The 16,075-nt window shown below is 47.0% G+C and overlaps 1 protein-coding gene across 1 annotated transcript in view; it reads left to right on the top strand.

The window, feature by feature from the left end:
• The first annotated feature begins 2,935 nt into the window (after positions 1-2,935).
• ARHGAP31 (Rho GTPase activating protein 31) overlaps positions 2,936-16,075 on the top strand; it is a 67,340-nt gene continuing 54,200 nt past the window's right edge. Inside the window, exon 1 of the mRNA XM_064520138.1 lies at positions 2,936-3,897. Within this exon, the coding sequence (XP_064376208.1) occupies positions 3,798-3,897 (100 nt within the window). The 5' untranslated portion in view covers positions 2,936-3,797. The remainder of the gene's footprint in view (positions 3,898-16,075) is intronic.

The following is a 16,075-nucleotide window of genomic DNA, read 5'->3' on the forward strand; positions in this document are numbered from 1 at the left end:
CGGTGCCCAGCTCTCTGGGTGCAGGAAGCCATGCAGCAAGTGGGGGCCGTGCAGGCGAAGGCTTACCTGGTAACGCTCACAAGATGGGGCAAAACTGAGCACTCTGAAGCAGCAGATGGAGCCGGGCCCAGGCCAGCTGGTGACGCCCCAGCTCCCAGCGCCCCGTGGGCCGGCCGGGGTGCTGGGGCAGCAGCCTGGAAATCAGCAGTGCCGATGGACAGCACTACAGCGCATAAAGTGTGATCCTTCCCAGTTTTGTCACCAGCCCCTCTCTTTTCCTCTATTTTTGCGTCACATACAGATTTTTCTTGGGACTGGGCTGGCAGCCTGCGCCGCTGCAGCACCCCTGTGGCAGTGGCTGGTCCTGGTCTCCTCAGGGCTGTGCCCTGGCGCTGGGCAGCCCTAACCCCGGGGCAGCCTGGCCTGTGTCCCAGCAGCACAGCGCAGCCCCTGGGTAGCCAAAATCTGGTGACAGGGCTTCGTTTTCGTGGTGTTTATGGACAAAGAGTGCCTGCTGCGGTGGCTTCCAACGTGGCGCCTCCCTCAGCAGCCGCAGGAAACAGCCGCAGAGGTGCAGCCAAAAAATGGGGCTGGTGGCTAAAAATGCCTGGTTGCCCATGAGAAATATCAAGGGGTGAGGGTGACCTGTCAATCCAGCGGGATGGAGAGCTGGGGTGCTGTTGAACTGCCTGCGCTGCTTCCTTACATGAGGAAGCACTGGGCTGCTTCGCGCCGCAGCGGCCGTGCCGGGGATCCCCTGCGTGGGTGATGTGAGGAAGTGGCATGCTGGCACTGCAGGGGTTGTGGTTTTTTGTTTTTTTGTTTTTAATGAAGCCATCCTCTTCTGAAGATGTCCTGTCTTGTGCATCAGGTAGGTTTGCTGGAGGGGAAGCTATATCTAAGATTAGGGAGGGCATGAAGGTGAGGGCTGGCCTGTGGCATCTGCCAGAAGGGGGGCGCCAGGCAGAAGGCAGCGGGATGAGGGCTGCGGAGATGGTCAGCGCTAGTGGGGCATCTCGGGTAGAGTGACTGAGAGGACCAACGCTGCCCGTTTCGGTAGGGGAAGGAGGTGGGTGTCTGCAGAAGGGAATTCAGGCTTTTCAAGTTGTATGCCTTCAAGAAGATGGTTATTCAGTGCGGCGAAGCAGTGGGTCCTTCTGGAGCGGTGTCAGGATGCAGCCCCTCAGGAGGGAGCCGAAGCACGCGGCAGGACGTGTTTCCTCTGTAGCTACCCAAAGGGGCAAGCAGACAGGTTTCTTCTCCGACGGGAGCCAACGGGTCGCTGGCGCGCGGCTTGGCAAGGTGTCCAGATGTGAGTCGTTTTGTCCGGGTCAGCCGCCGGAGCCGTTTGAAGCATGCCCCTTGGCGGGCAGGCAGGACGCGCGGGGGCACGCGATGGGTTTGGTGGCGCTGTGTCATAGGGACAGATCCCACGCGCTGACTCAACACCGCAGTGTTGCAAGAGGTCCAGAATAAATTCAAGGAAGTTTTAAGTGTTCTGTGAGCACTGAGGATCCCTGAGAACAGGCGCTCATCTGGTAGCTAAACCCCTTTTTTTTTGTGTGTGTGTTTTTTTCCTCTTTCCCTCCCTTAACCTGGGGAAAAAAGGGTGATTGCATGTGCAGAGGAGAAGGCTGGGAGCTGACAGACCGGAAATCTTCTCTCTGGTATTCCTCTTCCTCCAATTCTTTCTGCGACCATGGGGCAAATCATTTTCCCTTCAGTTATCTAGCTCTAAAATGGGGATAATCAGGATAATTGTGATGATAAACTGCACAATGGGAGTTAAAATTGTTCAAGGTCCTGCACAGGAGCTCCTGGTGTTCTGTTTTTTTTTTCTTTTTTTGTCTTGTATGTGATATGATAAGATCCCACCCATTAAAAAAGAAAAAAAAGGGAAGAAGACAAAAAAAGAAGTCATGATATTAGCAGACAGAACCTGAATGGCTTTTGGCAGCAATCACATCACAATGGAGGCTTGATTTCTCTGAAAAACACCACTTTGTCAAAATTGAGGGATGGGATAATGACTTTGCAGAGGTCTGTGGGAGACGACAAGGCTTCTATGCTGCATGATGGTATGGACCCCAGGGCTGAGGAGGTAATTTGGTTAAGGGATTCCTTCTCCCCATTTCATGGCCAGTTTTCCTCCAAACCTACTGTTCCTCTCTTAAGTCAGCATATTATTGTTTTTTGGTGAAAAGCTGCATGTTCCTGTTCTTAACTTGCTTGTTTCAGTGAAGCCCTACAGTTATAGTTGGCTTGGAGCAAGAGGGGGCAGCGAAGCTTTAGCAAAGTTAAATTTGCCTCCCTAGATGAAGTGTGTGGCTCACCAGCATACCCAGCTCTGACTTTCTGGGATAAAAAATGGGGAGAAAGCGCGAGTGACTGCTCTTACTGTGAGCAGAGATATGTGTGTACTAAAGGTTAGAGCAGAAACGTGCTTGTGGACGTGGGGGAGGTTCAGGACCTGATGGGAAATCCATCCAATTTTCCTTCTTGTCACTAGATATTGGGTGATTTCTGTTTCATGTTTCTAAACCCTTCTTCAGTCAAAGGGAGCCTTTTCTGGGAGCTCACTTGAAAGTACATGAATTCAAAAGCCCTAACAGCATCTGTTTCTGCTTGTTGGGAGGAGGGAGCTGAAGGATTCCTTCCTCCCCTCTTTTTAGTTTCCCAACTTTCTGCTCCCTTCTTGCATTTTAGTTGCTCCAGCCCGTACCTCTGGAGAGGAAGGCAAATCCTGAAGTGGCAAAGTCACGTTCCAGGGCAGGAAGATGTCTTATGACAAAAGGATCAATGAGCGCAGACAGACATTTACTGAAACCGTTCCTGCTCTCTCTTCCTCCCCAGCCCCTCCTCGGGCCTTTTCAAAGCTGAGCGTTTGTAGCACAGGAAGTGTCTGATCGCGAGCTGCGGCTCCCACTTGTAGAGCAGTGATTTCCTTTTAGGCAGTCCGTTATCTGTTGACTGTCAGGACAGGCTTTCCCTCTTCCTCCCCCTGTCCCCGTCCCCCAACTCCTCTCTCTGCCTTCCCTCAGCCTCTTACATACACACACATGCACTTTACTGCCAAAAAAGCGTCCTCCGCCCCCCTCCTCAGCTAACTTCCTTTCAGCATTTTTTTGAGCTGGATAATCCTAGGATTTGTAAAACGGGGGAGAGGAGAGAGGGAGAGAGACGGAGTCAGGACAGGAAGCTGTCTTCTCATTCCTCTAACCGTCCAAAGGCAGGAGGAGGGAAAGGGGGGGAGCCAAAGAGGAGCCTTGTGCAGGCTCTTCCCCAGTCTCTTTTCATTAGTCCTTTTGAACTTCCAGTCTCCTCTGAAAGCCGAGAGAAGGAAGACCAAACTGGGAAGTTTTCTTCTGGAAGCAGCGACAGAACTGCTGACAAAACCCAGAGGGTGGCTGTGGAGGATCCTGGGACAGCGCTGAGGGAAAGACACCCTCCACCATCGCTTGCCCCCAACTTGCCAACTCTGATGCGGGCACTTGTCCACCACCCACTTCCCTCTGATGAGAACCCTTCCGGGCTCGGGCTATGATTGCTGCTGCTGCCGGCTGGGGAGCCTCCTCTCTCCCTGACCTTCCTCTGCCACAGGAGCAGCCCAACATCTGGTGGGGATTAATGTTTATTTCTCCGGCTGGACGTTGCACGGGACCCCCGATGTTACTCCCTGGGAGCGGGACACGGGCGGTGGTCTGAGGAGAAAGGCGAGCTTTTTGTTGCCCGGTGTGAGGCAAGGGGGGGAGGGGGGTAAGGCAGGAGGGGGGCTAACCTCTTTTGGGACTAAACTCATGAAGAACAAGGGAGCCAAGCAGAAACTCAAGAGGAAGGGAGCTGCGAGCGCATTCGGCTGTGACCTGACAGAACACCTGGAGAGCTCTGGGCAGGACGGTAATTGCCTCTTTATTCTCACTCTGGTTGCGGAGGAGCAGAACGTGTGTCCCCCTCTCTACCGGTAGGACTAAAACAAAAACTTTCCCAAGGGTGAGGGCTAGAGGACCTGGAGCTGTTTAATCCCCGGGAAGTGGAGTCATTGCTTAATTACTCACAATGAATGAACAATCAGAAGATTGCTTTGCTGACGCGTCTGCATGACCCTTGCATGAATAGCATGGTGTGTGGGGAGAGAGCTGGATTAGGGCTCTTGGGCTGTGTGCATGTGGGCAGAGATGGCCAGTCACACATTTTGATACCCTCTCCTTTCTCCTTGGCCTGGGGAAGGGAGTAGCAGGCTTTTAGGGAGCTAGGCTTGCAGATCAGAAGCATGCTTAGCATTGCCTGCTTCCAGGTTTGGAAATTCTGCTGAAGTCCATGAGAATAGAGAGTGCTCCAGGGCCTGTACAGGGGAACTGGGAATGTCCCATCTGCTCTTCCTTGATTCTCATACTGTTCTTTTACTGCTGGGTTGAGAAAGGGCATAGGGCTGTGGGTGGTGATGGTGGTGAAGGAGGGATGGTTGAGAGGTGTAGGGGGGCAGCCGAGCTAATATTTTCATTTCCCTGTCTGTTATCTTTCTTGTCTTCCTCCTCTCCCTGACCCCCTACCCCCAGATATCAGGTGAGAATATGGTAGCCCAGACAAGAGGTAACTGCAGTAAGATCAGGTTTTGAGTTTGAAATGATCAGTCTTGGATGAAGGAAGGAGCAGGACAATTTTTCTTAATGGTCAGATGATGAGAGAAGCAGTTGAAAGTTTGGCATACAGAAAGAATTGCAGTTTAGAAAGGGGAAAAATAAATATATGCCTTTTCCAGCCCCTGATGTTAGCATTATGTTCCAGCCTGAATTAACTAACTCTTACCAACATCAGGCTCCTCTGAGCAAAAAAGCTTCTAGCAGCAATGTCAGCTTTGTGTGAGGAGGGTGGGAGGGCCATACAATCAGGTCTTTCATTTGCTGATGTGCGTGGCTGATGAAGTACAGGGTGGAATTGCACTGGCTGAGGGATGGACTACATAATCCAGCAGTCCTTTCCATTGCTCAGTGAAGAGACAGCACAAATATCACTAAAATAGCATGTTATATATGTGTGTTTATTTAGATGTGGGGGAAAACCAGTCATTCAATTTCATTGCGTGTCAATAGTAACAATTACTGTATCTTTAAACATATATAGTCCTTAACAGCAATTGAATTGAAATAACAAAAATAATGGACTTAATGGACTGTTATCACTTTGCCAGAGCAAGATACAGATATATAAATTCCATTCAGTGCTAAAATAGAGCTATCTTGGTAGAGAACAGTTTACAGCTGCTTACAGGAGCACCAAAAAATACCTTGGGAAGGCAGGCACAGATCGTATATTCAGTTGAAGCAGCAAGGGGGATTTTAGAGGGAGGAACATAATTACTATAGTTGAAATTAGGCCAGGACAGTAAAATTTATTACCAAAAGTCCCATAGTTTTTTTAAATAGTTTTTTGGCCACAAGAAAGGAGGACATTGTCTCAAGTCCTGTTTGTGGGATGGTTCACAGTTCCAACCTACTTATCTCTGCTGTGCTGAGGAGCAGTGGGGGAGAAAATGAAGTTCCTTTCCCTTTATAAATACTGTTATTTGCTGAATAGCATGTTCTGTTGCACAATGGTGTGGGATCCCAAAATGAAAGACTCAATTGTTATACATTTATTGAGAAGGTTGTAAGTTTGATTGGTACAATTTAAATCCTGGGGCCAGGGGAAGAAGCAGTGAGAGAATTACAGATATTCCTTGCTTTGCTGTTAGGGCTCTTAGGGTCAATAGGAATGAACCCAAGTATGCCAGGGTAACCTCTTGGGAAGAAATGAGCAATCACATGTCACAAGGAGGTTTCAAACTTCCAACCTATTGCTGTGGAAAAAAAAATTAGAAGAGTGATTAGGGTATGGAAGATAGTTGGTTTGGGGATAGATGAATTTTCCTACTAAGGATTATTTTCAGTGGCAATCCAGTACTCCTGCAGGCAGGGGCTTTGTTGAGATATATAGAGAGAACTTTATCTCTTCTTTAGATAGCACTATGTGTTTAACTGGAGGGAGGCAGGCTGTAGTTGTTCCCTGCTTGGAAGCAAGGATATAAGACTGTTCACTGGTGGCTGGGAGTGATGAGGAGGGAGCAGAACACTTTGGCTGCTGTCCAGAAAACATTTTATTGTGGACCTTTGTGAAAACAGGTTTTAAAATGCACCCAAAAGGATTAACTGGAAAAGAAGATGAGGCTGTAGGACAGGCAGGACACAAATCAGATTGGTTCTGCTTTTACGCTCAGGTAGGCTTTATGCCATCTTGTAGTGCTGCTTTGTGTGACTGGTCCTGCATGCTTGCACGGGCAAATAGAAACTGAGACCCACTCTGCTTGGTGCTGGGGGAGATATGGCAAAGGGAGCACTGGGGATGTCCAGGGGTGGTGCAGACGGTTCAATCTGGCTTTTTTCCCTTCAGATTAGTGCACAGCCATTGCAGTTGGGGGTGCTGTGCTACTTGTGTGATGCTTAGCAGAGGCGATGGACAACTTCAGTCCCTACATGCTTGTGGTTGTTGAAGAGCAGCTTGTGCTTTCTGTAAGGACCTTAGTCCCTGTGTCCTTGCCAAATTCCAGTGGAGAGAATTATGTTCTGCTTAAGGTATCAGCATTTCCTCTCCTGTCATTTAACCATTTAATAACTTGCAGTGCAGTTTAGTAACTTCAGAGACAGCTGCATTTCTGTGAATGGTGAAAAGATCCTGCCATCTCCCTTACCAGATGTACCTCAGGCTCACTTATAAAGAGCTTTATGATTATACAATAAAATTTGTGGCAGAAGTACAAAGTATTTAAGAGTGGTGAGAATGGCAGGTACAGAGGGGTAGCTCAGGAGATTAAAAATGAGATACAAAACCTTTAGCCCATAAGTTGACTTTTCAGATCTAACATAGGTCAGTGGTGATGGACAGATTTTGCTGTATGGTAGTTGGCTTGAAGCTTGGATGTATTGAATTTACCATATTTCAAGTCAGTTCCTGTCACTACCGCATTTGACCCTACTTGGCCTTTTTCTGATGGTAGTCTCAACATACAGATTCATTATGCCCTTTATGGGGGCAGACTGTTATCAGTGCTCCCAAGCATTTAAAATCATGAGTCAAGCCACAAAAACCATGAGATAAAATAAAGACCAGGGCTGACTTCTTTTTCTGCTGTTTTCTGAAACTTTTGTGTACATCTGAGTCATGTTTTCAAGCCTTTATCTGCTGCCAAGAGGACTAGAAACTTGGGGAAAAATCAGGAGTGCTTCCTCCTTACTGAAATTCTGAAACAATGTCTTTAATACCAGCAGATTAGAGGAAAAGCTCACATAAGACATGATAAAGGAATGGTGGTTGGCAATACTGATGAGTAAAAGACTGCTGATTTCACAAAGTCCCTCTTCTATCTCTGCTAGCACTGAATTTATACACAGAGACAAGTGATCTTTTGGAAAGTCAGAGCTTCACTAGAAAGCAGATTTGAGCATAGATAGGCACCCTCAGCAAAATGCTAGAGGGAGCAGGAAGAAGTTACTACTAATGCTCCCTACTGAAACATTTTGTGTCAAATGTTATTAAGTGCTGTATTGGTGTAATGGAGATAACAGATATTAGCTCTGAAGGGTTAAAGTTAGAGCCATATTTTGGCCTCACAGTAACTAGTCAGGTTTTCAGAGGAGAGAAGCACATAGTGCTTCTCCTGCAGTCAGTGGGAGCTGCATGTCAGGCCCCCTGTTCCTGTAATAACAACGGTATAATTTTATAGTGATGGATGGGCTGGCAAAGAAGACAAGATTCAAGGCTGTGCATGAACCTTAATTGGGTCAGGACAGTCTGGACTGCTTAAGAAAAAAGTCACGAAAAGTAGTCTAGCAGAAGTGTTGCAGGAGTGGGCTGAAAAAGACAAAGCTGTTAAACTCGGAGGGATTAACCCAAAATGGGTATTATTCCCAGTTTTTCTAACTGTGGGAGATCAAGACTGGGATACTGGATACACACACATCTAGGTACCGCTTTCATTTTTTCAATGGAAACTGCCACAGCATCTGTAAAAGTTGGATTACACTAATGAAAGATAGTCCAGTCTTTTGTACAGGAACCACTACCAACCCAAACCCACCTTTGCTTCATTTGTTTAGGGCCAAATAAGACTCAGTAGAAGGCTGAACTGTTTTCTTCATTTTTAAAATGATCGTGTCTAGATGATAGGATGAGAGGTGCTACTAGGACAGCAAAAAGTCAAATCTCAGATTAGATGCCTTGTTCTTAGACTGCAGGTCAGTTGCATGTCCCAGCTTCCCCCATTTGCCAGAGGGTTAATCCTGCTGCTGCTGTACCCCTCTGTGGTTTGTTGCACATCTGTTTCCTGCCTGATATTGTCTCTGGTTGGGATGCAATGAGCTCAGCTTTTCCCCTTGACCCTCTCCCACACTCTCCGCAGTTCCCTCAATGGCTCTCATCCTCAGTGGATAGCACCCAGAGCACTTTCTCTCTCTTTGGTTACTGGTTTTGTTTGTTATTCACTGTAGCAATCAGGCCGCTTCATTACAGGCCTTTGAAAGGGCTCACCACTTGAGGCTCCTTGCCATAGCAGAGAGCTCTGATACCACTGTGAAGTGGGGCTGGCCGGCAGCACTCTCTGGAGGCAGGGGAGGAAACGGGAGCTATGTTCTGCAAATGCAGGGCAGGGAGATGGGTGAGCGCCGTTGTAAGCCCTGGATTGTAATACGGGGAAGGAGACAACTTCTGTCGGTGGGAACTCCCTCAGCTGGGCCAGGGCCAAGGAGCAGGGCCCTTGGGGGTGGCTGAGCCAGGGAAAAGTTGTCATAAAGCCATCTGGGGCTGTAAGTATATGGACATGGGGCTCGTGGTAGTTCTGCTTTTGAGACTTAGTGCTATCATGTGGTTTCCCTGCACTGTGACTGTTTGGAGGAAGCAGGAAGCACTTTCTTCTCCCAAGGAGGTAGGGTGTGCCATCAGATGAAGAGGATGGGCTTCTCTTTGTCTCCTCAGAATACAAATCCTTGTTGTCTGTTGGCCAAGATCAGTGTTGCAGCCTCTTCTCAGGAAAGTGGAGGGGTTTTCTCTCTTGGAAAGGTTAGGATGGCGAAGAAGCCATCACTGCCCTTCCCTCACCCAGAAACTACGGATCCCCTCGCAGAGGAGTGAGCCAGCCCCTTGGTTTGGGGCAAGAGCAGTATTGTCTAATGCAGAGAGTATCTGCAAACACAGCCTGCTAAGGTGGATGGTGTACTTCACACCTCTCAAAGCCACTGCTACCTCTCTGATGACTTGGACAGATGCTGGTGTTGGTTATGCTTGGACCATGAGTTCAAGCTTTCCTTCTTGAAGCTGAGATGTTGATGTGACTGTAGAAATAAATTAATGCCTGAATGTTAATGCAGCCTGTTTTGTGTCCCATTTGTAAGGAACTTTCTGCTTGACCAGTAATGTGTGTAAAGGGGGCCCAGATTATTTTCAGGATGTTCTAGTTTACAGAGCAAACTGCTCTGATGCTGAATTTTACTCAGTGGCAGAGACTTTGTGCTACATTTTGGGAAAATCAGCAGGATGATTCGGTATTCTTTATTGTGCAAATACAACACACCACCTCTTCCCAAGCTCTTCTCTCCATCTAGGTCTGAATCCTCAGTTAGCTCACAGTCCCCAATAGTCCTGGCTCAATTACTCACCCTGTGTTGTTTTGTTGTAGACTCGACCATACAACCCCAACCATTTCTCTCCACTGCTTGTCACAGTTGCTCCTGGCTTTGGGTTGACTCAGGTGGGAGATGAGGGACTCTGACCTGTTCTGTCCTTGCCCTGGCTGGTGTGTTGCACAGTCCCACATTATGTGATTTGGTCATAGCTGCACAGCTCCTACATCCTCCTCCCCAGTTAGTCTGCGTTCACCCTGATCCCTTGATGACTTTACCTCCAATAGTGACTGCGACATCTGTTCATACCCTATTCCTATCACTTCCCCACAGCACATTTTGTGGTATGGGCAGCCCATATGATACTCTTCTGCTCTACATAGTTGTACCATGTCTGCTTCTGCCTTGTTACAACTACGTCTGAATGAAAGAGAAGAAAAGTTTTATTAGACCACTAACATTAAATGAAAAATGTAGTAGTACTGGCTTGCACTAGCTCCCCAAGCAGAATTTTAGCCATTCTTGAGAGATGTATTTCTAGGCAAGTATTCTGAGGAAGACTAGCAACAATAATTCAACAATAATATGTTTTGTGCAAAGGAAAGGTAGCCCTGGATGCTCTTGAGTTGTTCTGGGACAACCCTTAGCATACTAGCTTCTGCCTGATTTTGTTGCTATGTATTTCATTGTGAAGTTGCCTCATCCGTGCTCAGATGGATAAGGAGACCTGCTATTCAGGAAGAAAGTACTTTGCTTTGAGGACAGGCTCCCCTTGGAGCCAATTGCGAAACCTGCTGCCCAGATGTGAAGCAGCTTTGCTGGGTCATGCAGCTTTCCTTCCTCACGCTCGTACGTGCAGCTGCATATGTTTGTGGGATAACAGTGCTCAGGGATGTGCGTGTGGGTGCATGCAAGTCCCTATCACTTCTAAGTGTATCAACACACTCCTCTTGCCTAGCTCAGTTTAATACTTAAAGGTTGCACAGTGTCACCGCATGGATTTCTGTGTTCCTAGGTGGAATTAGATGCTGCAAATTCATGTAGGTGCCACCAGGAAAGATACATCTGTGTCTGCTTAGTATATTTCTTTTTAAGCTGCTTTTTCTGTGTTGATGTTTCCAAGTGAATGTATGCTCTTGCTTTTGGTTAGCAATGCATGTAGAAAGTCCTGAAGGATTGTTAATGACAATGTGGAGGAAAAAGACAAGGGCATTTTTAAAGTCTCTTTGGAAAAATGAAATGCTCATTTAATCTGTTACCGAAGGATGGAGAGCAGCTTTCATCCTGCTCTCAAAATTAGAAACTGTGGCACTGGGAATTTCTATCTCAAAAACTGATTGACCTGAAAAGAAACCTTTTTTTTTTCCTCTCCTCTCTCTCTTTTTTGCCAGGTTACTTTCAATCCAGATCAGTTCCCTGACCTACCTCACTCTGAGGCTATGCAAACACTGGTCCTCCTGCAAGGGAGAAAGTGGCAGGGGCTGGGAGAAGAAGGGGACAAGAACAGCTTCTTGTGCTGACTTGAAGGGCAGTGGTCATCTCTTTTTATCAGACGTGCTGCTGCAGTCTGTTCTGTAACTCACGCTGCTGATACACTAAGCAGCCCCATGACCTGCACTGTATGGCATCTATTCCTGGCTGTAGTCAGGTAGCGTGCATGGGCATTTAAGGCTTTGTCCCCTCACCTTTGTGATGAGAGGAAAAGCGATGCTCAGGCTTTGAACTTAGGGGGCAAAAAAGGGGGGGCTGGTGATACAGCAGAGCAGAACTGTGGCAGAGAGAGCTCTGCCACAAAGGCTGGGCGGGCAGGTAACTCCTTGGCCATCCAGGGTCTGCCAAGGCGTGTGCAGGGGACAGAGAGGAGTGAGAAACTGTGCTGCCAAATGGATGGTGTGGGGGAAATCATTAAGAACGCAGAGGTTGCTTTTTCTCCACCCACTTTAACAAGCAGAACATTATGTTATGAGTCCCAGATATCAGCCTCTATGGCAACAAAGTGAGAACAACAAGACACTGGGAACAATGGGAGCAGCAGCCATCTGTCTGCTTCTGATACTCTGCTGTTCTTCCTTGGTTTGGATGATGTTTGTGTTACTTCCTCAATCTGTTTCTGGTTCCTGGGAGCTGGACTTGGTGTCCCTGTGGCATGGTGTTACTGCAGTTACACATTCGTGTGGCAGGCTCTGTTCCTTGCTCTGTACTGACTTTTCGTCACTAGCACCGTGGGATTAGCAGAGAGCTGTTCTGTGCTGCCTCCTGCTTTACATTTCCCTCACCATGCGCCGCAGGAGGCACATGTGTCACTTGCATGCACTAGTCCCCCTTTGATCCTGCTTCCCCTCCACCCTGGCAAATGGCCTAAGTCACGTGTCTTGCCTGCAGATTCTAGATTGGAAAACATGTTTTGATTTAGCAAATGTTTTCTCTTTCTTGGTAAGAGCAGATTTCATCTGGACTTGCAACAACGAGGACTAGGGGCTTCAGTGCTCATGATATCACAGCTCTCAAAGGCTCAGGGAAATATCTGCAGTGGATGAAATACTGGCACAATACAAGGTGGTTGTATAACATAGGTTGTTACAGAGATGTTGAACAAGTAGTTTGGGACATCCCCAATTTTCTGCAGTTCAGATCCAAAGTTTTGATGTAGGCCTGGTTCTAGTCTGGGGAGCTCATGACAGACAAAATACTAGGAAGGCTGCATCTGTAACCAGGGCTTTGCATATATGATGCGGCTCTATAGACACAACATTTGCTGGAAAAATCCTAGTTATGCCAAAGATTTTTGTTTCAGAGTTTTTCCTTTAACTGTAATAGGGAAAATGGAAACAGCCTGTTGGTAACAGTATATCCAGCCCTGCTCTGAAGGGCATGGGGTGGGGTGGCTGTCAAATTGACTGCTCCCATCAGTGCTTGGATGGGATCTCTGATCTGCACCAGATGTAGTTTTCCTAAGTGTGAAATACAAATGGAGGGTGATTAAAGGATGGAGACCTATCCAACTCTGCCACCAGCACTAAACCACGAACAGGGTGCCAGATGCTCTTAGTCAGAGCTTTAGAACAGAAACTTACAGATATCTATTACAATATAAATGCTACTAATAGGTTCTACTGACGTTTGTTTTTAGGGCAGTTAATGTGTCCCTGTACTTTCCATCCATCCCCAGAGCCTCAAGCCCAGCCATCCTTTGTTCATATGCCAGAGCCTTCAGCTTCTGTGCTGATAACCTCAGTGAACGTGTTTTGCATTGTCAACAAAAAAATCTGCAGCATGTTTACAATGGACACAGACAGAGAACAGTGTAACATAAATTGAATTTAGTGTTAAGTAAAATAACGTGGGGCAACTGTGCTGACTGTATTATTAACTTTCATACTTAATTCAATAATGTAACCCTCTGTTTTCTGTATTTATCTGAGACCACAATCAGACTTTCAAGTCTTCTGTACCAGTGTGACTGCAGATATGAAAGTGCTCACCACAGGCTTTAGACCTAGCTTGTTACCAAATGCATAGGCCCTTACATGTAATAAAGTTAAAGACACTGATACTAACCTTCACCCCCACCCACGTGCCACATCAGTGCTGCTGTTGTGCATGTGTGAGAGAGGAGTTCAGTTCTTAACAAAAAAAAGTCTTCCAGCACACACAACTGCAGTGGACAGGGAAGTCCCAGTCCTCTCGAGTGTCTCTCTCCTGCCTTGAACACAATTCTGCAGCTGGATTAGATTCCCTATGTTCAGCCTGGTGGAGACACCTTGTCACCATAACAGTGCACCAAAAGGAAAAGAGGAAAATCCACACTTTTGCAAATGCCTTCAGTTCTTTTCCTCCAGTTGCCATATGCCCCCTTGGGAAGAAAGGCCGTGCCTAGATTCAAACCAGCATGTGTCCATCCTGGTGCCAGCAACTGATGCCATGCATGACAGCCCCAGTGCCAAGCAATGCTGGGTTGGCTGGATGGCCACTTGGACTGAAATAACTTAATGCGCATGTGGAAAGAGTTACCATAGCAGCAGCAGAAACTGTTACTAGTAATTTAGACAGTTTCTATCAGAAATTGGCCTTGGCCTTCTAACCAAGGCTGGGAATATGCAATTGGGATGGTATTAAGGATCCTTTCTGCACTGGTTAATGCTAAAAATGCATTGGCTTTTCATAAAGGGCTCCTGTTCTTTAATGGTTTCTGCAGTCTTGCTGCTGGCCAGCTCAAACAAATTCATGCATGCCTTATATAATACGTTGATATGCTGCGTTTTATGAAAGCTGTGCAGGCTTAATGGCAAGCCTACACATAATGCTGTGAAGCAGCACACCTTTCTGAAATGGATGGTTGTATAGCCCCCCTGAAGATGCTGTGCACGGACCAGGGAGCTTATAGCCAGACTTCTCCCTTTTGTGGTGGCTGTGTTACATTGCCCTTCTCCAGTGCAAGGACTGGCCAAGAGCAGGGGAACCCTGCACCCCAGTGTGGAACTCTCAGCTGTGGCTGCTGCACTCAGAAATCTGCCCTAAGCAGCTGAACAGGGTTTGTAGCCGTTTATCTCCACCTCCTCTCTCTGCCCTCTTCTACACTTACGGCTCAGCTAGCTAAATGCCTTTGGAAATGCTATTATCTTCTGTGGTCTCTGAGGCCAGAAGCAGCTTGAAGATTCATCATCTGGAACAGGTGGCTTTGTTTGGTTCTGTAAGGCACAGAACAGTTAAAGAAAGAACAAAAACTAATACCCAAACCAAATGCAAAGCCCACTTTACATCTCATGCCCTTTCTCTGCTTTCTCCCTTCTGTGACTGCGGTGTGCATTTGGGTTTGTAACATGATTAAGTACTGTCAAGTGGTGAAATGGTTAAAGGAGATGTACCTGCATCTTTAAAACAGGGTCTGAACATCCAAATGGCCAGAGAACTTTTCCTGATATAACTAAGTTTTTTAATTTGACAGTAAGTTGTTTAATAGACAGGAGACCAGGTCAGCTTCTCCAGTCCAAACTTCATTTAAAGACTACCACCCTGGTTTTCATGAAATGCAGCAGCACTGGTACTGTCTTTTGTTCTGAAAGCTCGCAGACCTTCTCTAAACATGAGATGCAGGGCTCACGGTGAGATCCAGGCTAGATCTGTGGGGTGGCCACCATCTATATTCACTGGCTTGTCAAAAAATGCTGCTTTAGCAAACCCAGAAAACCATGTATTGAGGGAAAGGATGGGGTTCAATACTCTGGATCTGAATATTTCGGTTAGGATATTTTTGATACTGTTAGTATTCTGTATTTGCCATCTCCAGCAGTGAATGTGATTGACTGTGCTGTTGCAGACAGGCAGTTTGGCAGCGTCACAGGGCCAACTAGCATGTGGAGAACCCTTTGCTCTGTGTGCAACTAGTGCTTGTTTTTCTATTCATCTTTCATTACAGCGCTATGTGTAATGATGGCAGTTAAACCTCAGGAGGTTCAGAGGTGTGATCAGGCAGGATAAGCCCTCCTTCTGGACCTCTGGTGTCAGTGCCTCAATTTGTGTGAAATAAATAAGCTGTCAGCAGGACTGAATTGCTTTCTTTGCTCATGCAAAATCCAAGGCGGGGGGGGGGGGGGGGTAAACAGCTTCACCATTTTGCTCTTTCTCTTTTTGCTCCTAGTGTTCTCCACTTGGTATTGCATTTTCCTCACTGTTTCTCTGGTCAGGTAATTTTAGATACATGAGAGACTAAAGGAGAACAAACTCCCTTGTAAGATTTATTGCACCTTCTGCTTCTAATCAAGCCAGAAAAATAGAGCAACAGACTTCCTTGTATAATTCTGTTCTCTCCCTTCCAGGCTCGGCTGGAAACCAGAAGTACAACAAGGTAGTGGAATGCAACAAAAAAAGTTAAAACAAATGTTTTGGATCCTCTGGAAAGAAAGTGGGGTTTAGCTTGAGGCAAAGGCTCAGGGTTACAGAGAGTGCGTAGGGGATTCTTCCTTTTTTCAAATGTTTTCAGTCTCTCCATACTTAGTAGTTTCTTTTTTTTCCATTTCAATAATTTTATTGGCAGGATGGCAGTATGCACGTGTTGCCAAAGTCAATACATCAAGCATCTGCGCCTAAGGCGGGCTTAAGAGCAGTAAATGGGAAGAGCTGGTTTTGATCTATTGAGTCCATTATTCTTCCTTCTTGGCTCAACAGTGAGCGTCAGTCACATACTGCTGCCCAAGGTTTGCTGTGTAAATCCACAAAAGGGGTCTGAGTCAGGAAAATTGAATGCCAGATACCAATGGCCTGGATTTGGGGGTTCCACCTCAGACTTGGAGTAATCTGAACGAGGAGGGAAGTCCTCCTGCAATCGCGTTCCCAGAAGCGCTGGGCCCAGGCGACTCTGCCCGTAGCACCCGGGGTCCTAGAGGCAGCACACAGAGAGTGGCAGTGGAGGCAGCTCCCCGCCGTTGCTA

This window comes from Dromaius novaehollandiae, chromosome 1 (genome assembly GCF_036370855.1).
Source record: "Dromaius novaehollandiae isolate bDroNov1 chromosome 1, bDroNov1.hap1, whole genome shotgun sequence".
Classification (NCBI taxonomy): domain Eukaryota; kingdom Metazoa; phylum Chordata; class Aves; order Casuariiformes; family Dromaiidae; genus Dromaius; species Dromaius novaehollandiae.